Source organism: Emys orbicularis, chromosome 1, assembly GCF_028017835.1.
Source record: "Emys orbicularis isolate rEmyOrb1 chromosome 1, rEmyOrb1.hap1, whole genome shotgun sequence".
Lineage (NCBI taxonomy): Eukaryota > Metazoa > Chordata > Testudines > Emydidae > Emys > Emys orbicularis.
The window spans coordinates 100,592,256-100,615,589 of NC_088683.1; the positions used below are offsets into that span (position 1 = coordinate 100,592,256).

The window sequence follows — 23,334 nt, forward strand, 5'->3', positions numbered from 1 at the left end:
TCCTGTAGGGTGGGGGGGTGAGCACAGCTGATACATATTTTCCACACACGATTGGTGGAGGGAAGGCTTTTTTGTTTTTAAATTATATATATATATATATATATATACACACACACACACACACACATATATATATATATATACAGAAATATACAGGATAAATTAAAATCTATTACATATCTTGGTAAAAGTTAAATACACCACGCATACACACGCACACCTATGTGAGAATCAAATGCTTTCCTGCAGCTCACTTTGGAGAAGGAGCTCAGGTGGGATCTATCCACTCAACCCATGTTCCGCTCAGCAAGAATCTCTTCAATCTTTAACATTAAGCACTGTCTCTAGATAATCCAGCAGCACCAGGAGGATTCCATAAATCTTGTTCAATACTGCTGGTGAAAGGGATGATGGAATCAACACTCTTAGAAACAAAGTCCTCTACCCACAAAACAGGTACAGATGGGCAGAGGCAGTGCAAGTTTCTCCTACATATTGCCCTCTCCTCCCCACCAGGATGGTACAGCCCTGATCTGGAGAAATTAAGAGGGTGGTTCATTCTCCTCAGTCCATTCAATCTTTGGCCATCTTCTGAGGTTGGCATTTAGTGTTGATGATGATGTAGGTGCAAGTCCACAAGAAAAGTACAGATTCTTCATCTCCACAACTATTTTAACACAAGCTACCAGCCAGTCAGCAGACAGTAACACTAATGACCTGGGGGTTGGAAGAAATGGCCTAGAGATCAAAGCCTTTATCTTCCATCAGCCATCCAGTCCTCCCCCAAAGCAGTGCATTTCAATAGAAGTTGGAAAGAGGGCTGGTGATGAGTCCAGCACTATTGCTTGGTCCAAAATAAACAAGCCTGTGGACTTGTCCATCAACAGACAGTCTGTGCTCAGGCCAATTCCCCAAAAAGGCTTCTCTGAATTTAAGGCTGATATATCAAAAGTTTTATGAACTCCAACCACGCAAAAACCTTCTGACTGGAGAATACATTGAGTAGGTCTCTCCCACCAACAGGAAAGGATTCGCTCAGCTTACGTCACAACTTTTCATAAAATTAATAAAAGTAAAATAGTTACAATCCTATGTATATACTATACAGATATAAAACTTTAAAACCCTACACACGGAGCCCTTAGAGTGTGCCGGTATAGTGCCTATGTACACAAGTCAGTAACGTGGAAGCAGGTACGTCCCAGGGTCCTTTCCTGTCAGAGTCCAGGCATGATGTAGGCGATGTTGTCAAGTGTGTTTGACTGGAAAGAGAACATTTAATATTTTTAAAACGAATGTGATGTGATCCCAAATCCTACAGAAACAATGCTTCAGTGTAACAGAGCTGTGGAATGTGGAGATCTCCATCTTGTCAGACAATTTTCTACAGGGTGGGGTCAACCCCATTCTCTTGGAAGTTACCAGTACTGTTAGCTAACCTTCGGCGTTTTGGAAATACAAGGAGACCTAGCTGAAAGATAGTCTCAGGCACTGACAGCACAGTGGGGGCACCTGGAGGTAAGGGAAACACTCATAGTGCCTTATACTGCTTCTTCATCCCACCTGGCCAGTGCTAAGAGCAGTGTAGATGAATTGGGAAGCAATCAATCCATACCCAGCCCACATCTACCTGAGGAAAGCTCAGTGAGGAAGGGCCCAACCCAGGGTGATGGAAGTAATAGGGGAATCCAGGAGAAATGCCCTGCCTACACAAACTCATGAAAAACTCTGCTAGAATTTGTAATGTGAAAGTGTGAAAAAAGGAAAATATTTCAGAAGGTGAGAGTGAAAGAAAGTTTGTCTGGGCTCCTGGATTTTCTTTGCAAATGCTGTTGGCAGCCTAAAGGACATTGCTGTGGTCCCCAGTATCTCAGCAAACATGTTCCAGCAACTCCACCTGTAGTGTCTATGACTGCAGCACACCAGTAATCACAGAGGTGTGGCTGGCTACCCAAAAAAAGCCTCAGACTAGAGATGTGCAAATAATGGATTTTTCAGTTCTCTGGCAATTCCGGAACAAATTTTTGAAAAGAAACTCATTTGGGATGGACCCAAAACAAACTTTTTCAGAATTTTCAGCAAATTGAAAAAAATTCATTTTCGGTCAAACAAAATATTTCATTCAATCCAAAACAAAATGCTTCATTTCAATGTCAATCATTTTTTAATGTTTGGGATTTTTTTAAATATAAAATTGAAGGATATTTGGAAAAAAGTCATTTCAAACTGAAAAATCAAAGCATTTAGTTTTGCAAATGTCAAAATGAAACATTTTGCCGCCTTCTGATTTTTAAAAAAAAATGAATAATTCAATACATTTGCAGAATGTTTTAGTGTTGCCAAATCTGCATCTTTTGCTGAAAAAGTTTTGGCTGATAAATTCCAGGTAGCAATAGCTTCGATACACACTCCTGTTAATGAAGAAGGAGGAACTGGAATCTTGGCAGTCTCTTGATCGGTTCTATAATTTAGCAGTGCCACCTACTGACTGAAGAGATAAAATAACAGGAGTACTTGTGGCACCTTAGAGACTAACAAATTTATTAGAGATAAACTGACTGAAGAGATAAACAGCACCTTACACGACACACAAGCCCTGCCAACTCTAGCTTACCATGAGGAAAGCACGTTTACTGATGTGGACAACTGTCTAGATAGGAAACTAGCCTGGAACTACCAAACTAATTGCACTTGTGACCAGGTCTGAGCTCACATCTCCAGAAGTGAAAGATCAGTGCCTTAACCTACCTACAGCTCCCTAGTTCTTAACAGAAATAAAAAGAGGTTCCAGTTTCCAGCCCCATCAATGATGTGGAGAGGGAGTGCCAGTGCTCAGAATGCTTTTGGCAAAAGGGAGAGACTGAAGTGTAGGCTGCATTGTCCAACGGTTATATAGCCATAGCTTGAGCTGGCAGCACCTGGCTGACATACTAGGGAATGTGCCCATGGCCACTGTGGGAGTTTACAGCAGAAGCTGCCACACCTTTTTATTTATTTTTTGTTAGAGACCCCTTCCTGTGATGAGTCAGTGTCTGGGCCACCCCCCACCCAACCAAGATCATTCACATCATGCCCTGGAACATTTGCCTTATCTCCCATTTTCTTCCCAAATATATTTTTTCCTCCTCCTTGTCAGATTTGCTTTTCATCTAGTGTTTTATGTGTACTTTACTGGGTATGTTTTCTCCTTTTGATTCCAGTTTTTGCCCTCTCTCTCTTTTTCTCTGCCTTGGTCTTCTCCCCTGCTTGGTGTTGTGACTTCTGTCCCTCTCTCTGCTTTCACGTTGTCACTTTGAGTTTGCCACCATGCTACACTGGTGCTGCAAGTTGCTCGCTGCCGAATGAGGGCTCACTATGAAGTGTTCAGGAATGGAGGAAAGAATATGTAGCTGTGAACCCAACAGCTGTAAGTAACAGACCACATGCCTCCCTTGCCTGGAGGAGTTTACCGACATCTTTTGAGGTGGCCACCCCCCACATAGGGAATCCTGGTCTTAAGAGTTAATTGCAGGTTATTGGAATGATGTTTACGCAATTACAGAAAAACTGAATGCGTATATATATACATATACACACACACCAGCTGGAGAGGGCCTTTTAATTCTTATGCAAACTTGGAGCTTATTAAGGTGTCTGGCATGCACACAGTTGTTTTATTTGCTCCAGATTTACTGTTTCAGTCACTGAGAAACAGGAGCTGCAAGTACTGCAATAAATGGAATAAAGGTTAAGTTCCCTTGAACGGTTAGCATCTCTGTATCTTTCACTGAAAATCTAGTGCACAATATCCTTCAGCGGATATTATCAGTGAATTCCCCACACATAAATCCTTCCCATAGTAACAGTGCACTAGCAGAACTATTTATTCATCTGTGTAGCAGCAGAGGCTCACCAGTGTCACAAAGACACGCTAGTCAGGACTCCAGCTCTCTTTCCATGGAGACTGAAATAAGAACCACAAAGAACTCACCAGAACTTGTTTAGGGCAGCCATTCAGCTCAGGTAGTTGTGTGGTCAGGCATGCTAAAGGGCCCAGGGCACAGATAATAGAATCTAGAAGTACTGACAAACTTCCTGATACAGCTACCATCCCCTGGAAGTAAGGAAGGAGAAAGGAATTGAATGGGTATAAGTAGTGGAGACTGCAATCCCATCACCACAAAAATCTCTTCTCTCAAATATACCACAAGTTCTCTCTTGGGCTTATCCACCAACCCCACTTCTCTATTGTTTGTATCATAACAAAGCCATGTGAGATACTTCATACACATATATCACTGACCCAAACAGTTTACAACAGGATCTCAATAGGCAATGTACAAATACAGGAAAAGGGTGGGAAACAACAGAAAACAAAGGCAGAGTAGTGAAGTAAGTATATCTTAGGTTCACAATTTTTTTGATTTAAAAAATAATCATTTTTTATTATCTATTGCGATAATACTTATTTAAACCTCAACCCAGATCCAGAAATAGGAAGCATAGTGAAGAATATGGCCTCTCTGGGCTCAAGGAGCCAAGACTGTAGCTAGGCTTGCCTTAAGGTAACATAATTTTTGGAGTGGGGAATTACTTTTCCACATCCTACTGTGAAGGAAGAGGTTTTCACCTTTACAATGGCAGGAGCTAGTCCCCTGTACAAAAATCCCAATTGGGACACTGGGGAAAAGCAGTTCAAATATGTTTGTTTTATTGGTGATAAAGCATGCAGGGTGAAGGACAGTGGGAGTGAGACTATACTGTTACCCATTAAACCTAATGTAGTTTAGAGTCCAGATTACACACATGCTATGTTGGGATTACATGTGAGATTCCCTGATTTGGTACTGGCTCTGTACCCACCTCTGTCTCTTGCAGCCGGTGTCCAATGAGGCTCAGAGATTCACCCAGCAACTGTAGATGTGCAGCTACATCAATGGGATCTGTATCAGGGGCTTTGGCTGGTGAGGAGGATAACACCACAGTGCTGGAGGGGGACTTCTTATGAGGTGAAAGCATACCTGCTGGGGAAGCTTAAAATAGATGGGTGGATTAAAAAAAAAAAAAAATCTTGTTATCTCCTCTACTGACAAGTCTGTTTGGATTGTAAGCAATTTGGGGTTGGGGTCTCTCTCATACTTATGCAAAGCACCAACCCCACTTCTTGACACTGTATTAATAACTAATATTAATATAGAAGTGATGGGAGATTCTCTCATTAAAGATGCTAAACTAACCATACCCTTTGTTTTTGTTAACTCCAGCCTCTAGCACATACCCAAACTTCTCTCCTGTTCCTTCTTGCTTTATATAATCCATCATCAATGTGCTGTACGAATGGTACCATCTTTATAGCTTAGGGCTGGACAGGATGCCCTTTTGAAACCTATGAACACCAATCCTCAGTCCTCTAGAGGGATCATTTTTGAGTAAGAGAATAATCAGACACCAAACTCATGGGGAAGGAGGAGGGAAAGAGCAGAAGGTGCTCTCTCTATTCCCTAATGCACAGGTAATACTCTCCCCTTTCCCCAAAGACTTGAACAAATGGGGTGTGGCTATTACCTTTCACTTTTGGGGCACCCTCTGATGAGGATGCCTTCCTCTTCACTGTTGTGGCCTCTGCTTTATTCTGCTTATGCTGCAGATATTGAGCTTTCTGCTTCCAAACCTGCACAGAACACAGAAAGAAAAGCAGGATTCAAACAATTAGGCAAACCTGCTGCCAGGATTTGGGAGATGGGGTGACTTCATGGATAGTTGACTGGCTAAACAATTCTCACAAGCAGAAACCAGACATTTTTGTTACTATGGGGCTGAGAGCACCCAATTCCCTTACTGCAGGGTGTTGCATATTTATTTGCCATACTGTAACACCCAGGGGCCCTACACTGCAAATGCAATGCTGGCAGCATGAGAGGATCCAGGCAGCTAATTTAGATAATTTATTCTACAAAAAAATATATCCAGGGGCATACGTACCAGTTTATCCTTTTCAGGCAGCTGCTTCCATACTTCTGCCAGTTTTTTGCTCAACTCCCCAAAATCTAGGAGGAAAAGGGGAGGTAACAATAAAAGGGGAAAGGTTAATAAAAAAATCAAATATAAAAATCAACCAAGAGAAGACAGTGGAAAGTCTGTATAAATACTGAAAGTTCAGGAAACTGGCCCATGCGTATGCTGTTAGTGAAGAGCCTGTACCACACTTGAACTACCCATGCTTGGAGACTGTTTCCTATAGTCTCAACCTAAATAGAACAGGTAGATGCTGGGCACATACACCTGCACTGAGGAACATGTGTATATAGGAGGCTGCACAATATACTATCAGAGACAGTTTTGCAGTAAAAGGACGTTATCCAAATTCACAGTTGGGTTGAAACACCATGATATTAGATCATGGGAGCCTCTCCTTTTCACTTTGCTGCCTCTTATTTAAAGCATCCTGGCAGACTCTTTGCACTCCAGCACCAATAGTGGATGTTGGGACAAAACAAGGATATGCCCTGGTAACCAATCTGACTGGACTGTCCCAGTGACAGATGTATATGAACAGAAGAGGAGGCTAGGTTATTCTCTTACCTATCCCTGGATGCTCAGCCACAATGGTCACTCGATATTCCTTACAGAACACTTGGTAGGCAGACATGTTCTTCTTCTTTGGCTAATCACAAGGAGAAAAGAAAACATGGAAGATTTTTAATTATACTGAGACCTATTTAAATTTAAGGATAATCTGTGTTAATCCTGCAAGATCTCTGCCAATGTATTTCATTCCTGACCTGAGGCAACCCCCGCTATTCTGGTTCAGGATCAACATCCAGTTCTGCTGACACACCTCAATTTTGACATGCAGCACCACTTCTTATTCCATTCCTAGAACAATGTCTACCACATGAGCGAGGGGCCCAATTCCTCTGCTAGAGTACACATGCTTGCATTAGCCATCATTGAATTAGTGTGAGTATAAATAGCAGCATGGCCTCGGTAGCACAGATAGCGGCAGTGGAGGCACGGCTGAGCTGCACCGAGTACACCCCAAGCTCGTGGTGTAGATGAAGCCTAGAACGTCATATAGATCTTTCAATTCAACTCAATCCTGACAAATAGTACCCTCTCTTATTCCAGTCCTAGGATTTCTACAGGAGTAAGACACTAGCAGTACAGCAACTGTGGTGGCAGAGGCAGTTGCCAATCTGTGCTCAGAGAAATCCTACATGTAATCTTAGAGCCTATTTTACTGAGTGAGGGTGGTTATGGGCTGGTTCACTTGGGTTATTCCAATCCAGCTCATTCTATGTCCAATCTGTCATCTTTCCCATCTTATACTACAACATGACATTGCTCTAATTACTGCCACACCACTCGTACTGAGTCAAAAGTTTTCCCCACTTGCAGTTTTATAGCCATGGACACGTGATGTTCTAGACTCTCAGCATAGGATGGAACTGGGAATGTGGTCCCTCTACAAGATTAATAGCTTTTTTTTCTTTCATTTAGGAGATAATGGACAAATACTTCAACTTCAGCATAGAGTTGTTTTCCCTTGTCATATTTTACCAGATCAGTGGCCACTCTGATCCAGTAGCCTGCCTGAGAATAGCCAGAATCAGATGCTTCAGAAAAAGGTGTGAGAAACCGCAAAATGGGCAATTATGGTGACTTGTTAAAAGAAGTTTCTTACTTCTCCTTTTAGATAAAGTTAGAGGATGGTTTATGCCCTGAAGCATGGTTGTGTATATCGCACGATAACTGATGTTCTGCAAAAATGTTTCAACAGTGAAACAATTAATGTTGATACTTAATTTTTCTTCTTTAGGTTTCAGGGTTAACAACCATTTGACATGGACAGGATGACTCATGCCTCTAAGACCTACTGTTTCAGTTTTTACTTGATTCACATTTTGAAGATTATTTTCATAACAATGAGAGCTGGAAATATATTTTTTTAAACAAAAGCTCAGCTTCTGGAACAATGGCAATGGTTCTGTGGCTAATTCTGCAGCCAAAATTCAGGGTGTCTTATCCAGTGTTACCCAATGGCACAGCCTCTTAGACATGACAATTTCTGCTACCTATTTATCTGCTACTACTCTTTACCTTTTCTTTATCCTTTTCTGCTTTCTCAGCTTTTTCCTTCTCCTTCTCTTCTTTTTTCTTTTTCTTCTCACTTTGTCCATCTGTGTGGAAAACAGGAGGTGGCGGGGGAGGCACAGGAAGGACAAATGGAGTGCTGGGTGGAGGGGGTGGCGGTGGTGTCACCATAACTTCTGCTACTGCTACAGAGGCAGAGAGTCCAGAACTCTTCTTAGACTTGGAATGCTTCTTCTCCTTGTGTTTCTCCTTGTCCTTTTTTTTCTTGCTTTTCTTTGACTTCTTCTTCTTCTTGATCTCCCGGTAGGAGTCATCTATCACCAGCTCTCCGGCCTCCAGCTCCCCACCAGATGATGAACCTGATTCCAGGGGTGGCTCCATACTTGAAAGGTCATATTCACTCCCATGACCTTCTGAGAACAGGGAGGTGTCAGGGCCAAATCCCTCGGGGACTGGCGGTGGATGTGGGTCTGGCAGTGGCTTGTGCTTCTTCCGAGCTGATTTCAGGAAGCTTTGAAGCTCATGACCCAGGAGGAATGAGCCTTGTTCATCTCGACCTGATTTCTTGGAGGATTTTTTTGCTGCTGTTGGTGGTGAAGAGTATGGAAATGACTCCTCATCTACTGTGCTGCCCCCCTTCTCTTTAGGTGAAAGAATGAGCTTCATCTTCAAGCCATCAGGCTCACGCAGGGTCAGTGTCTCTGTGTTTACATAGAGCGGCTTCATCTTTTTGGATTTGTGGAAGCTGCCATCATCCAGTGAGAGCTCTCCACTGCTACCACTCAGTTTCTTCTTATGGTGCTCCTTCTTGCTCTCTGAAGAGCCAGTGGCAGCAAAGGAAGAGAAGGATGATTTTTCAGATGTCTTTTTTGAGGGCTTGGAGCCCGTGGCAAGAGGTGAGGTGATAGCCTTAAGAAGATCCATGGCTGTGTCAGAAGAGGTTGGGCTTGAGACTGCTTTTTTCTTCTTCTTTGATGGCAACTCCAAAGGTGAAAGGTCTGAAAAAGACCAAAATAAATCAAACTGAGGGGAGACCCTATGTGACATATCTCCTCCTATGCCGGCTTGAAGAAGAGGGGTTCAGAGTCCCCCAGTATTCCTGGTGATCAGGGCTAAATGGTCACCTTTCTGGCTTAGAGAAGTCCTCTGAATCTTGTTGCAAGGAAGACTGGCACTAGGCTGGTCACAAGAAACAAGGCTACAGAGAAATAGAAGCTGTGGGCTTCTGGTTAGTTACGAGTATGAACTGTTAGGATAATTCTGTGTTCATATTAAACTCAGAGAGCCTGGTTTGACCATCCCATGACACGAATATACTGCGACTGAAAATTCAGAGGAGCCAGTATTACCTTGAGTATTATTAGTATTGTTGTTATTGTTTGTACTATGGTAGCACCAAGGAGCCCCAGTCAAGGACCAGGACCCCATTGTGCTAGACACTGCATAACCAGAACAAAAAGAAAGTCCCAGTCCCAAAGAGCTTACAATCGAAGAAAATCCATAGCTTGATCTTTCAGAGAGAAAAAACAAGCACAAATGCCACATAGAGAGATGTGCAGTATTGCCAACTTTGAGAGATCAAAAATCATGAGTTGGACCTCAAAAATCATGAGATTGTCCCCAAAAATCACGAGATTTTTTTAAAAAAAGATTATATTGCGTTTTTAGGTCAGTCTCTTGATTTTAAGTATCAGAGGGGTAGCCGTGTTAGTCTGGATCTTTAAAAGCAGCAAAGAGTCCTGTGGCACCTTATAGACTAACAGACGTATAGGAGCATGAGCTTTCGTGGGTGAATACCCACTTCTTCGGATGCAGCCCACAAAAGCTCATGCTCCTATACGTCTGTTAGTCTCTTGATTTTTGCACTCCTGCCCATCCCCAGGGTATGATCATGTGATTCATGTGACAATTAGTGTTGCCCACTCTCCCACATGTACTGGATAAGGGGATTTTGGCCCCTGCTGCAGGAACTCTCATCCCCACATCTGCTCGTCTCCTACCCAGCAATTAATCCTGTCCTCCAGTCCCCATCAACACCCCATCACTTCAGCCACCCTACCCCATGTGACACCATACTCAGTTCACCCTCCCAGCACTCACCCCATCTGCTCAGAGCCTACCATCAATACAGATCACCCCCCATCGCATCAGCCCCCAACCTCCTCACTTCAGCCCCCCCGCAGCCCCTAGGCCATAATTAGCCCTCTCAGTCTCATCTCTGCTCCCAGCCAGCAGCTGCTGCTCTCCGGCCGCCCAGCTCTGAAGGCAGCACCACCGTCAGAAGCAGCACAGAAGTAAGGGTGGCAATACCCCGATTCTCCTACAATAACCTTGAGACCCCCCCCCCACAGTTCCCCTTTGGGTCAGAACCCCTACAGTTACAACACTGTGAAAGTTCAGATATTTAAATATCTGAAATAATGAAATTTACAATTTTTAAAATCCTACGACCGTGAAATTGACCAAAATGGACAGTAAATTTGGTAGGGCCCTACCAATCAGCCTTCCTGCCCCATAGCATCAATCCTGCATGCTTCCTATCCTCACCTCCGTAGAAGAACTCATCAGAGGAATGCTTCCTCTTCTTCTTATGAGATTCTGTCCCCAAGAAGAAGAGGTCACTGTCCTGGAATCAGAAAAGAAAAGGAGCTGAAAAACCAGTAGGAAACAAAAACAAATTCATACTGGCTCTTGATACAGATAATTCTGGAAACCACTTGTCACTAAATACATCAGTGGTGGGCAACCTACGGCCCGTCAGGGTAATCCGCTGGTGGTCCGCGAGACAGTTTGTTTACATTGACTGTCCACAGCAGGGGTGGGCAAACTTTTTGGCCCGAGGGCCACATCAGGGTTGCGAAACTGTATGGCAGGCCGGGTAGGGAAGGCCTTGCCTCCCAAAACAGCCTGGCCCCTGCCCCCTGACTGCCCCCCTCAGAACTCCCAACCCATCCAACCGCCCCTCAGGGGCCGGGCAGGACGGTCCCACGGGCCGGATGTGGCCCGCGGGCTGTAGTTTGCCCACCTCTGGTCCACAGGCACGGCCGCCTGCAGCTCCCAGTGGCCGCAGTTCGCCGTTCCCGGCCAATGGGAGCTGCGGAAAGGGCCGCAGGTTGCCCACCACTGAAATACATTCTCTGTGTATTGACCATTCTGAAGTTTGGGAATTCCATTTGAGTGGTGGAAAATAAAAAAGAGTGGAAAACAATTTTTTCTACACTTACAAAGGTCTTAACCCTCCCAATCTTAAACTAGTCACCTCTGGACAGGCAAAAGGCAGCAGAAATTTCAGCTCAAGGTGGTTACTATCAGGTTTCAGTATTAACACCTCTAGGTGATGACTAGGGCAGTTCACATCTCTCAGAGCTACCATTTCAGGCTGCCTGCAGAATCAGGAGGATAACGGTGCATCACTTTATGTTCTGTTCATATTCTGTAGATTATCTATGCAACCATAAGGTCTAGAATTTTTTTTTTTATATGCAAATTTACAATTCCTGCTCCCCCATGTCTCTGAGGGCTGGGGGAGGCCTGAGGCCACAAATCACAGATAATAACTGGGCCTACCTCTCAGAATTAATCAATACCACTTTTTGAAGGACTGTATGCGGCCAATGAGTGATGTGAAGCACTCCCTTTGTTTTCCATAGTCCGTCACTTGCCATTTTTACAAAAGGAAAACAGCAAATTCACCCATCCCAATCCCAGCAGAAGATTTTAAGTCAGCGTTTCTCAAACTGGGGTTCCGCGGGCGCCGCTGATCAACTCCTCCCTCTCCCTCCCAGAGCCTCCTGCATGCTGGGGAACAACTGTTTCCCAGCATGCAGGAGGCTCTGGGAGGGAGGGGGAGGAGCAGGGACGGGGCGCACTCGGGGGAGGGGGCGGAGTGAGGGTGGGGCCCAGGGCTAAGTCAGGGTTTGGGGGGGTCTGCGAAAATTTTAAAATCAAAATGGGGGTCCTCGGGTTGCTAAAGTTTGAGAACTGCTGTTTTAAGTGCATTTTCTCACCTTCAACCTTTTCTTTGAGGTCTTTCTGACCTGAGCTGCTATTTCCTCCTCTTCCCGCAGCAGATCCTTGTAAGAGCGTTTTTTCTCTCGCTGGGTTCTACCTGCTGCCAGCCCCACGTCGTCAATGCTTCGGTCACCCTCTAAGCACTCTAGCATTTGTGAGTGTGGTGAGAAAGGGAAGGATTGAGATACCCAATTAAGGAACAATGGAAGCAACTTCATTCCGCATAAAATGCAACACAATCACAGAGGCCAAAGTTGAAGCAGACTGATGTACAAAAAACAAAAAAAGAATACTGGGGACTAGAAATTAGTGTGCTGTGCTGCCCCAACTGCAGGGAAAAGGCTCAGTGCCGTACAGTACCCTACAAGAGATCAAGGTTCAATTCCTAGTCTTGGTTTCTTTCTCCCCAGAGACAGAAGGAGCTGGGGATGCTGCTGAGACTAAAACCAGGGTCTAGAGATTACTATGTTGTTGTGAAGGAGATTTAAATTCTATTCCCATTCCTGTTCTATGGAGTTGACAGGGACAATAAATGCTGCAAGGGCAGAGTTCAGTAATGAAGGTGTTAGCAGTCTGAAATGCCACCTGTGAAACCCATTTTCTAGTCCCAGTATCTCACTTCCTGACGCCACGAGAGACTTGGAATGCTGCAGAAACCCAGCCTGATGCCCTAGGGCTTTGCATTCTGTACTGCCATGCAGGAGACCGGCTTCCTTTCCCACTCTCTCAACTCCACGGGCTTGCAGGGGCTGTAGAGGGTACCCTTTTTGAACACCCTCTCAGATTATGAAGCAGTCATACCTTCTTTTTTCTTGGAGTCATCATAAGCCATGGCGGTCCTGCAGGAGCCTGAGAATGTGTTGCCACGTCTGGGCTCCTTCCCCCGTTCCCGTCTACAGGACAAGGTCTAAGAAACAGAGAATGAGAATAACCCTCCCATAAAGTGGAATCATAATGGAGAAAAGGGAACTTCCCATTGGGAACTGAATGGAGACTCACAGGAAGAAAGTGGCAGAGGGAAAGCAAGGAAGTGTGCCTCCTTGTCTGCTCATGCTCACGCTTAAGGGATGGGAGGATTGGTAGAGAAAGATCAAACTTCAGGGTAGTTTGCTTTAGCTGATTCACATGTTAAAAGTTTGGAGGGGTTGCTTGATTTTACAGGGAGATATCAAGGATCTCCTCTTCCTCGTGAAACCTCAAATTGGTAACATCATGTCATTTATTTCAATAAAATGTAAAATGAGTGATCAAATGGCTTGTTTTAGCTTCCATGTTGACACAAACAATTAAAAACAGAGTTGGTGTTATGATCCTTTCTTGTCAGCATTGTTGCAAAGAGTGGGGTCTTTAGAGACAAATGCTAAACCCCTGAATCTTGGATGAAGAATTTGGGGTGGAGCGAGAGAAGACCCCAGCTGGATACCAGTCCTGTGCAATGTCCAATGACCTTAGATCTACTACATTAATTGGAGACTTTGGGGCAGAGGTGTGCATCTTTTCTGAAATTCTTGCATTCCCCCACCCTGCTACTTTAGCAATTCTGATGGCCAATTTGGGAGAGGAAGTAGAAGGAAAAAAGCACTCCCTTTTCCTAGGGATTCTGCAGCACTCCCAGCCTCTGGCAGCTCAGGAAGTTCCATGTCTCTCCTGACTGAGTCATTCTATTTTAGGGATCCTTGTGCAGGTAAGAGGTTGCACCTTTTGTCATTGTGGAATAGCTGGATTCAGATTATCTCACAGGAAACAACTTGTGTTCTTCAGTCAGAGACCAGCTTCTTGGCAGAAGTGCAACTTTTAAAACCAAGTAATCCTTCCAGGGATTATCCAGTTCTCACCTGGCTGAAGTTACTTTTTTTTCATCTGTGAATAAGAGACCAAGCAGCCGGTTTTCTGACTGGCTGAGACACAAACATGACACCATACTGGCGTTAAGGGTTTAAACTCTTTGGGGTAGGGAACTTGTTTTGTGTGTGTTTTGTAAAGCTCTCCATATACCTACAGGCTTTAGAAACAATTGGTTGACACTATAATATAAATATGTATTCATGCTTTACTGGTTTCTAAAAAAACAAAAAGAAACCCACAAACCCACCACCACTCTACACCCATCACTACCACCCCAACTAAGTAGGAAATATTTTTGTTACAATTCGCATGGAGTAGAGATTAATCTGCATTCATTTTAATATTTTAGGAAAATCATCCACCTCAGAAATTTAAAAAAAAACCAATATTACTAAAAATGTGACAATGCCATTGGCAGACATGGCATAAGAACTTAAGAACGGCCATACTGGGTCAGACCAAAGGTCCATCTAGCCCAGTATCCTATCTTACAAAATTGGCCAATGCCAGGTGCCCCAGAGGGAATGAACAGAACAGGTAATCAAGTGATCCTTTCCTTGTCGCTCATTCCCAGCTTCTAGCAAACAGAGGCTAGGGACACCACCCCTGCCCATCCTGGCGATCAGCCATTGATGGAACTATCCTCCACAATTTATCTAGTTCTTTCTTGAGCCCTGTTATAGTCTTGGTCTTCACAACATCCTCTGGTAAATAGTTCCACAGGTTGACTGTGCATTGTGTGAAGAAATACTTCCTTTTGTTTGTTTTAAACCTGCTGCCTATTAATTTCATTTGGTGACCCCTAGTTCTTGTGTTATGAGGAGGAGTAAAAGGCGAAAGATTTATACGATTTGAAGAGAAACCAGAGTTATTTACTTTCTCCACACTGGTCATGATTTTATAGACCTCAATCATATCCCCCCTTAGTCGTCTTTTCCAAGCTGAATAGTCCCAGTCTTATTAATCTTTCCGCATACAGAAGCCGTTCCATACCCCTAATCATTTTTGTTGCCCTTTTCTGTACCTTTTCTAATTCCAATATATCTTTTTTGAGATGGGGTGACCAGATCTGCATGCAGTATTCAAGATGCGGGAGTACCATGGATTTATATAGAGGCAATATGATATTTTTTGTCTTATTATCTATCCCTTTCCTAATGATGCCCAACATGCTCCGTTCACTTTTTTGACTGCCACTGCACACTGAGTGGATGTTTTCAGAGAACTATCCACAATGACTCCAAGATCCCTTTCTTGAGTGGTAACAGCTAATTCAGACCTCATCATTTTATACGTATAATTGGGATTGTGTTTTACAATGTGCATTACTTTGCATTTATCAACATTGAATTTCATCTGCCATTTTGTTGCCCACTCACCTAGTTTTGAGAGATCCTTTTGTAGCTCTTCGCAGTCTGCCTGGGACTTAACTATCTTGAGTAGTTTTGGATCATCTGCAAATTTTTCCACCTCACTGTTTACCCCCTTTTCCAGATCATTTATGAATATGTTGACTAGGACTGGTCCCAGTACAGACCCCTGGGGAACACCACTATTTACACCTCTCCATTCTGAAAACCAATAATTTATTCCTACCCTTTGTTTTCTATCTTTTAACCAGTTACCAATCCATGAGAGGACCTTCCCTCTTATCCCATGACAGCTTACTTTGCTTAAGAGTCAGGGACCTTGTCAAAGGCTTTCTGAAAATCTAAGTACACTATATCCACTGGATTCCCCTTGTCCACATGCTTGTTGATCCCCTCAAAGAATTCTAGATTGGTGAAGCATGATTTCCCTTTACAAAAAACATGCTGACTCTTCCCCAACAAATTATGTTCATCTATGTGTCTGACAATTTTGTTCTTAGTTTCAACCAGTTTGCCCGGTACTGAAGTCAGGCTTACTGGCCTGTAATTGCTGGGATCACCTCTGGAGCCCTTTTTAAAAACTGGCATCACATTAGCTATCCTCCAGTCACTTAGTACAGAAGCTGATTTAAATGACAGGTTACAGACTATAGTTAGTAGTTCTGCAATTTCACATTTGAGTTCCTTTAGAACTCGAGTGAATGCCATCTGGTCCCGGTGACTTATTACTGTTTAGTTTATCAATTTGTTCCAAAACCTCCTCTGATGACACCTCACTCAGGGACAGTTCCTCAGATTTGTCACCTAAAAAGAATGGCTGAAGTTCGGGAATCTCCCTCACATCCTCAGCTGTGAAGACCAATGCAAAGAATTAATTTTGTTTCTCCGCAATGGCCTTATCGTCCTTGAGTGCTTCTTTAGCATCTCGATCACCCAGTGGCCCCACTGGTTGTTTAGCAGGCTTCCTGCTTCTGATGTACTTAAAAAATTTTTGTTGCCGTTATTTTTGTCTTTGGCTAGCTGGTCTTCAAATTCTTTTTTGGCCTTCTTAATTTTATTTTTATACTTCATTTGCCAGAGTTTATGCTCCTTTCTATTTTCCTCACTAGGATTTAACTTCCACTTTTTAAAGGATGCCTTTTTGCCTCTCACTGCTTCTTTTACTTTGTTCTTTAGCCACGGTGCCACTTTTTTGGTTCTCTTACTATGTTTTTTAATGTGGAGTATACATTTAAGTTGAGCTTCTATTATGATGTCTTTAAAAAGTTTCCATGCAGCTTGCAGGGATTTCTCTTTTTGCGCTGTACCTTTTAATTTATGTTTCACTCACTTCCTCATTTTTGTGCAGTCCCCCTTTCTGAAATTAAATGCTAGTGTTGGGCTGCTCTGGTGTTTTCCCCACCACAGCGATGTTACATTTAATTATATTATGGTCACTATTACCCAGCGGTCCAGTTATAGTCACCTCTTGGACCAGACCCTGTGCTTCACTTAGGCCTAAATCAAGAATTGCGTCTCCTCTTGTGGATTCCAGGACTAGCAGCTCCAAGAAGTAGTCATTTAAGGTGTCAAGAAACTTTATCTCTGCATCCCGTCCTGAGGTGACATGTACTCAGTTAATATGGGGATGGTTGAAATCCCCATTAGTATTGAGTTTTTTTATTTTAATAGCCTCTCTAATCTCCCTGAGCATTTCACAGTCACTATCACCATCCTGGTCAGGTGGTGGGTAATATATCCCTACTGCTATGTTCTTGGCATTTCACACACACACAATTTATTTAACACCACAGCACAGCCCTTTACAGAAAAATAAAAATAAGACAGATCCCTCCCCCGCAATGAGCTTACAATGTTAAGGGCCACATCTTGCAAACACTACAAGGCACAACGTTTATTTCTGTGATCTGTTCCATTGACTTCAATGGGACCACTTACGATATTAGGCACTATACTTGATCGTAAATGTTTATAGGATCAACACCTAACAGATACAGCTCATCAAGAGACAACAGAGATGGTGGGGTGTGATGGGAAAGATGAGGGTAACACCAAGAGGAAACAGATTTGTGTATGGTTATGCGCATACCTTATTAGTCCCATTAAAAAAATTAGGGAAAGGAAGAGACAAGATTAGAGGTTAGAAGACAAGATCCCTGCCCAGAAGGGCTCACAAACTAAGCCCCTGATCCTGCAAAACATGTGCTTAATTTTATGTACAAGCAGTCCTATGGCCTTCGATGGGACACGCACATGTAGCGCTGAAGGTGTGGGGGGCCTTGGGTCCCTATTCTCCAAACCTTTCTCATGCGAAGAGTCCAACTGAAGCCCACCTGTGCGACTGAGGACCTCTTATGCACCTAACGGCTGCAGCATCAGGCCCTCACTCAGACAACACAATGAATTCACAGCAGCCCAAGGGGGCGGAGGGGAAAGGTGTAAGGAACGATGAGGACAACAGAAGCCTCCAGGGCAGCACCCTGCCCTAGGCACAGCCCAGTGCCTTCTCTCCCTTCCTACGCAACTGTGTGTGCTGTGCCCCTGTGGCTGTGCTCCAAGGCGCAGGGAGGCGATTGCCTTGCAGGATTATTGCCATTAGCACTGTTTCAGTGGCCGCGTGCAGAGACCCAGCGCTGTCACCGCAGCAGCGCCCCCTGCAGTTCCGTGGGGCAACACAGTAACCCAGCGCGCGCGCGCGCCCTGCCGGCAACCCTCGCACCTGCCCCCAGCGCTGTCCGAGCGGCGCCCACTGCGCATGCGCACTGCCCTTCCCTCCGGGGCTTCGCGTGCCCCCTCGCTTTCCCGCCTCCTCGATTTGAACCAGCCCGGCCGCTTCACCGCCCCTAGCCCGCGTCTCCTCTCACCCCGGCGGGCTCCAGCCTCGCTCCAGCCCGCGGCTCTGCCCCTAGAGCAGGCCTCGGGGTCCCCCGCGGCGGCGGCCCAGACCGGAGGCGGGAGCAGCCTGCCGCGCGGCGGCCCCGCTCAGGGAGAGGGGGCTCCGCGGAGGCTTCACTCTGGTCCGCCGCTTCCCGCCTCGCCTCCGCCGGTGCCTGCGGCCGCCATCTTCGAATGGGAAAAGAGACGCCCGCCCGGCGCCCAGGGAGAGCCAGCCGAGCGCCGAGCGCCTCCAACGCAGGAGGCAGGCAGGGCACTCGGCCTGTAGCGGAACGCCGAGCCGATCGATCGCCAGGCCCGCTGCTAGAATCTTCGGGCCCAGTATAACAGATGGTGGAGCGCAGCTGGGGCCTCGTTTTGTGCGCCCCCGCCCCGGGCTGGTGCGTCACCTGGTTTACTTGCACCCCTCCCCCAGCTCCTGGTTCTTCACCTAGTGTACGTGCACACCGCCCCCCCCCCCCCCTCTCTCACACACACAACACACCCACCCCTAGCTCCTGTCTAGGGCTGGTGCTTCACCTGATGTATTTATACTCCCCACCAGCTCCTGGTTCATCATCGAGATAGGGGGTCTCAACCTTTTTCTTTCTGAGCCCCCCCCATGCTATAAAAACTTCATGGCCCAGCTGTGCCACAACAACTGTTTTTCTGCATATAAAAGGCAGGGCCAGCATTGGGAGGTAGCAAGCTGGGGAATTGCCTGGGGCCCCACGCCCCAGTGGGCCCTGTGAAGCTAAGTGCTTCAGACCTGGGTGGCGGGGCTTGGAACCCCAGGCTTCAGCCCCATGCGGTGGGGCTTTGGCTTTCTGCCCTGGGCCACAGCAAGTCTACTGTTGGCCCTGCTTGGTGGACCCCTGAAACCTGCGCAGGGCCTGCCACTGGGCCGGACCCCTGGTTGACAGCCACTGACCTAGTGTACATGCACTTCCCATATCTCCTAGTCCATTAGCTAGTGTACACACACCCTGTCCCCAACAGCTTCTGGTCCATCACCTAGTGTACACACACTGCTGCCCCCCACAATCGCCTGGTCCATTCTCTAGCGTACACACCTCTCCCACCCCCAGGTCCTGGTCCATTACCGTGTGTGTGTGTGTGTGTGTGTGTATACACCTCTCTCTCACACACACACACAGCCACCTTCTGGTTCATCACCCAGTGTACATGCACCACCTCAGCTCTGTTCACTGTAATACACCTCCTTTTCTCCAAACTCAAGACTGCAAGGACATGGCCTCCACCCACCTCTCATCCCTCTTTTGAGGCAGAGTTGTTCCTGTGTGCAGTGCAGATTAGTTGCTGGCCAGGTAGGGCTCCTGCTACATTAATACTGCCTTAGGATGCTGATCAGAAGCCAACACTACTTAAAAATGGTTCTAATCACAGCAGAGAGGCGGTCCCACACACAGGTCCTCCAGGATTCCATCAATACTGGTGCATGATGGAGCTGGGACTCTCCCCCGCTCTTAGAAAGCTACAAGCACTTAACCGAGCTTCACATTCAAAACTTCTGCATGAGAGAGCATGATACTAGTCACCTCCTACTCAAAACACTTGTCCTAGCAGGAAAAGCATACCCTCCCCGGCTCTCCTACCAGAGCCCCATATAGGAATTTTCTCTAATTCTTACCTCCACCCTCATTTTCTCTAAGTAGTCTGCTGCAGCCTTCCTTTATATAGCTTCCAGCCGGCAGTCACATGATGATACTTACTCAGAGGCCTTCTTGATCATGTGCTCTGTCCAGAGACTACAATTCCCAGCAACCCTTGGGCTTAAAGAGGCTATGTCCTATATAGACATGCTGGATGCACCTACACTTAGGGCTGGTCTACACTAGGGGAGGGGGGTTGATGTAAGATACGCAACTTCAGCTACGGGAATAGCGTAGCTGAAGTCGACGTATCTTATTTCGACTTACCTCGGGTCCTCACGGCGCGGGATCGACAGCCGCGGCTCCCCCGTCGACTCCACTACCGCCGCTCACCCTGGTGGAGTTCCAGAATCAACAGGAGCGTGTTCGGGGATCAATATATCACGTCTAGACGAGACGCGATATATCGATCCCCGATAGATCGATTACTACTCGCCGATTCGGTGGGTAGTCTGGACGTACCCTTACAGACCAGAACTGTGTTAGTCACCCCTTCACTTTTAGGTTCTAATCCAAGCACATTACTATTTATTTGTATTATGATAGTGTCTAGAGATCAGGGGTCTCACTGTAATTCACTATTCAAACACATAGTAAGAGCTAATCCTTGCCCTGAAGACATTTAAGCATTACTCTAGGGGAATTCTGTGCCAAAAAATTTAAAATTCTGCACACAATATTTTAAAATTCTGCATATTTTATTTGTCAAAATAACACAATATAATCATGCCAATTTCAATTATTTTGGTAATTTATTTCAAAATACCTGTCAGACAACAAAAAAGATTCAGGAAATACCATCCTTACTTCTGTGCTGCTGGTGGTGGTGGCGCTACCTTCAGAACTGGGCACCTGGCCAGCAGCTGCCACTCTCCACTCTGTCTTCAGAGCTGGGCGACTGGAGACCAGGTTTCATGGGGGAGACCAGGTTTTACGGTCTGTGGCACAACTTTCACGTGCGCAAATTTGATGGATCCCTAAATATAAGAGGGAGGATGGCGCCACTAGGGTCAGATGAGGAAAAACTGGAAAAAGGAAGCATTTTGATGGAAATCACAAATTCTGTGTGATTCTGTGGAGAACATTAATTCTGTGCAAACTCTGCATTGCGCAGTGGTGCAGAATTCTAGCAGGAGTAAAGCATGTACATAACTTTCCTCATCTGAGCCTGAGTAGTCCCACTGAAGTGATTGCAGAATTGGGGCCTTAATTTGTATTAATTCAGATGTTCTCATACACATGAATATCCTGACCTGAGCCCCACTGTAAGTGAAGGCCTCTCTCTAAAAATGCTGCTGTCCCTCCAACCCCCACCACAGAGAGGGGTGAAGATCTTTTTTGATTTTGCTCATTGACATCTCCTAATGTGGTGAAAGCACCTTCAGTGGTGTTCCTGTCCATCCATTCATGACTAGTAGTGTCTTCCTCACGGGCTGAATTCCAGCACCCATTGTCATCCTTGTAGCCACCCAGGGATGAGTTGGTCCGGTACAGTATTTTACCAACGAGCAAACCTGTGTCAAGGTAAATGCTTTATTATGAACAGAACTCTGTATTACTACCCTGTGTAATTGTAGTCTGTGACTGCCCTGTCCTGCAGTTCTTTATTTCTGCCCCAGCAGCAAGTGTCATAGGAAGCCAAAAACTGCAACTAGAGTTTACAGGAATTGTGGCATCTCTACACTTCCTGAAGGACTCACTGTATAGCACTTCCCCACGTTTTTTTTAATTCCCCTTTTAAAATTTCCATACTGAACTAAAATGCCAATAAATTAAACTATAGAACTTACTATAGCAAATACGATAACTGACAACTCTTCAGGTTACTTAAACACAACCCTACCATATCTTGATTAGTCTCTTAGGTCATTTCAGCAATCTTCCCGATCTGCTGTATTGCAAAACATGTCTAGTCAAATCCTTGCCTGCAACAGACTGTTCAGCCTCATGATCAATTACAGGGTCCAAGCTGTCAGGTGTCTTGAGCAGATGCTTATGATTTCTTTGTAAGATTTTGCCTTTGTCACAGTTTCAGGGTTACCGCACCTGTATTCTCCCTCTCTGTTCCTCTCCAGGAGTTCCCAGTCATGCCTCAGAATTCCAGCCTCACCTGTCTCTGGGCAGGGACACTTGTCCCACTCTCTTCTGATTGGGGGTTTTAAGGTTGCACAGCTCCTGCCATGTACTGTGAAATCCTCAGCAAACCAGTCTGTCTAAAGGCCAGCACCTAGGTTATTCTTTCTGTCCAAGGGCTACTCCTGGGGGAATTCTGCACCACTGCATGTGTACAGAATTCATGTCTCCTGCAGATTTCTTTGCTTCCCTGAAGAAAAATGACTGACAGGGAAGCAAAGGGAAAATGCAAGAGCCTTTCCTTAGCAGTACAGGTACATTGTTTCAGGCATCCAGAGCAGCCAGCGGAGAAGTAAATCACCACAGGGCTGGGGACATCTTAATTAATTAGCCTCTTAGTCTCCGACAGAGCTGATATGGCTACTTCCACCTTTTCATGTTCTGTATGTATATATATCTCCTTACTATATGTTCCATTCTATGCATCTGAATAAGTAGGCTGTAGCCCACGAAAGCTTATGTTCAAATAAATTTGTTAGTCTCTAAGGTGCCACAAGTACTCCTGTTCTTTTTACCCCAGCCAGTGACTCCTACCCTGAGCCAGGATCAGCTGCTAGTACCAGCTGGGCTGGAGGCAGGAGAGGACAGGATTTCCTCTTCCCCTGCAAGGAGTGGCTGGGGCTGTGTCAGACCCACCCCAAGAAATCCCTCCCAGCTGCAAGAAGCTCAGCATTCTCCCCTGCTTCCTGCCACATCACTCCTCAGCTGCAGAGGGGGAGGGGTCACTGTATGGAGAGCTACTCCCCCATCCTCCCAACCCCTGTGCATCCGGACCTTCCATACCCAGACACCCCTGCCAAGCCTCACCCCGTACACCCAGAACCCCCCTAGCACTCTGTAATGTTACATCCCATAGGCTTTATGGAAATATGCTTATGATATGGATATGGATATATTTTATGCAAGATGGGTCTTGTCAAGGTATCATTGTTACGATTTACTGAATGTGATTAGCCAGTTTGTATGCATGTATCATTTCTGTATCTAAAGTTAGGAATATGGACCATGTAACAATACAGCTTTGTGTGTATTTGGGAGACACCCACCAGATAACAGGCCATCAGCCTTGATGGGCCATTAGGAAGAAACAATAAGACTTTGAAGATACTAATCTCTCTCCTTCCTGAGAGGCATCTTCCGATGTAGCTGTGACACTACTAGGTCAGGTGGTCCTGTCACCTGGTACAAAACATTATCTGGGACTTCTAGTAATTTTCCACTAAAAGGAGGGGGAGGCCAAGACTGAGAAACAAAAGATTTCTGCTTTATGTAAATCTTATTTAAAGCTGGGGAGTAAGGCGAACAGGACTCTTCTCCATTGCCTTCCTGCCCAAGAAGAAAGACTGCTGATAGTA

At 45.4% G+C, this 23,334-nt stretch overlaps 1 protein-coding gene across 1 annotated transcript; it reads right to left on the reverse strand.

The window, feature by feature from the left end:
- Positions 1-1,033: 1,033 nt before the first annotated feature.
- Positions 1,034-19,902, reverse strand: HMGXB4 (HMG-box containing 4). The gene is made up of 11 exons (XM_065400890.1): positions 19,825-19,902; positions 12,886-12,991; positions 12,081-12,229; positions 10,621-10,699; positions 8,080-9,071; positions 6,562-6,643; positions 5,962-6,026; positions 5,545-5,650; positions 4,843-5,012; positions 3,971-4,093; positions 1,034-1,262 (listed from the first exon to the last, which is right to left on the reverse strand). The coding sequence occupies exons 1-11, from the start codon at positions 19,834-19,836 to the stop codon at positions 1,218-1,220; spliced, it is 1,929 nt and encodes a 642-aa protein (XP_065256962.1). The 5' UTR covers positions 19,837-19,902; the 3' UTR covers positions 1,034-1,217.
- Positions 19,903-23,334: the final 3,432 nt, after the last annotated feature.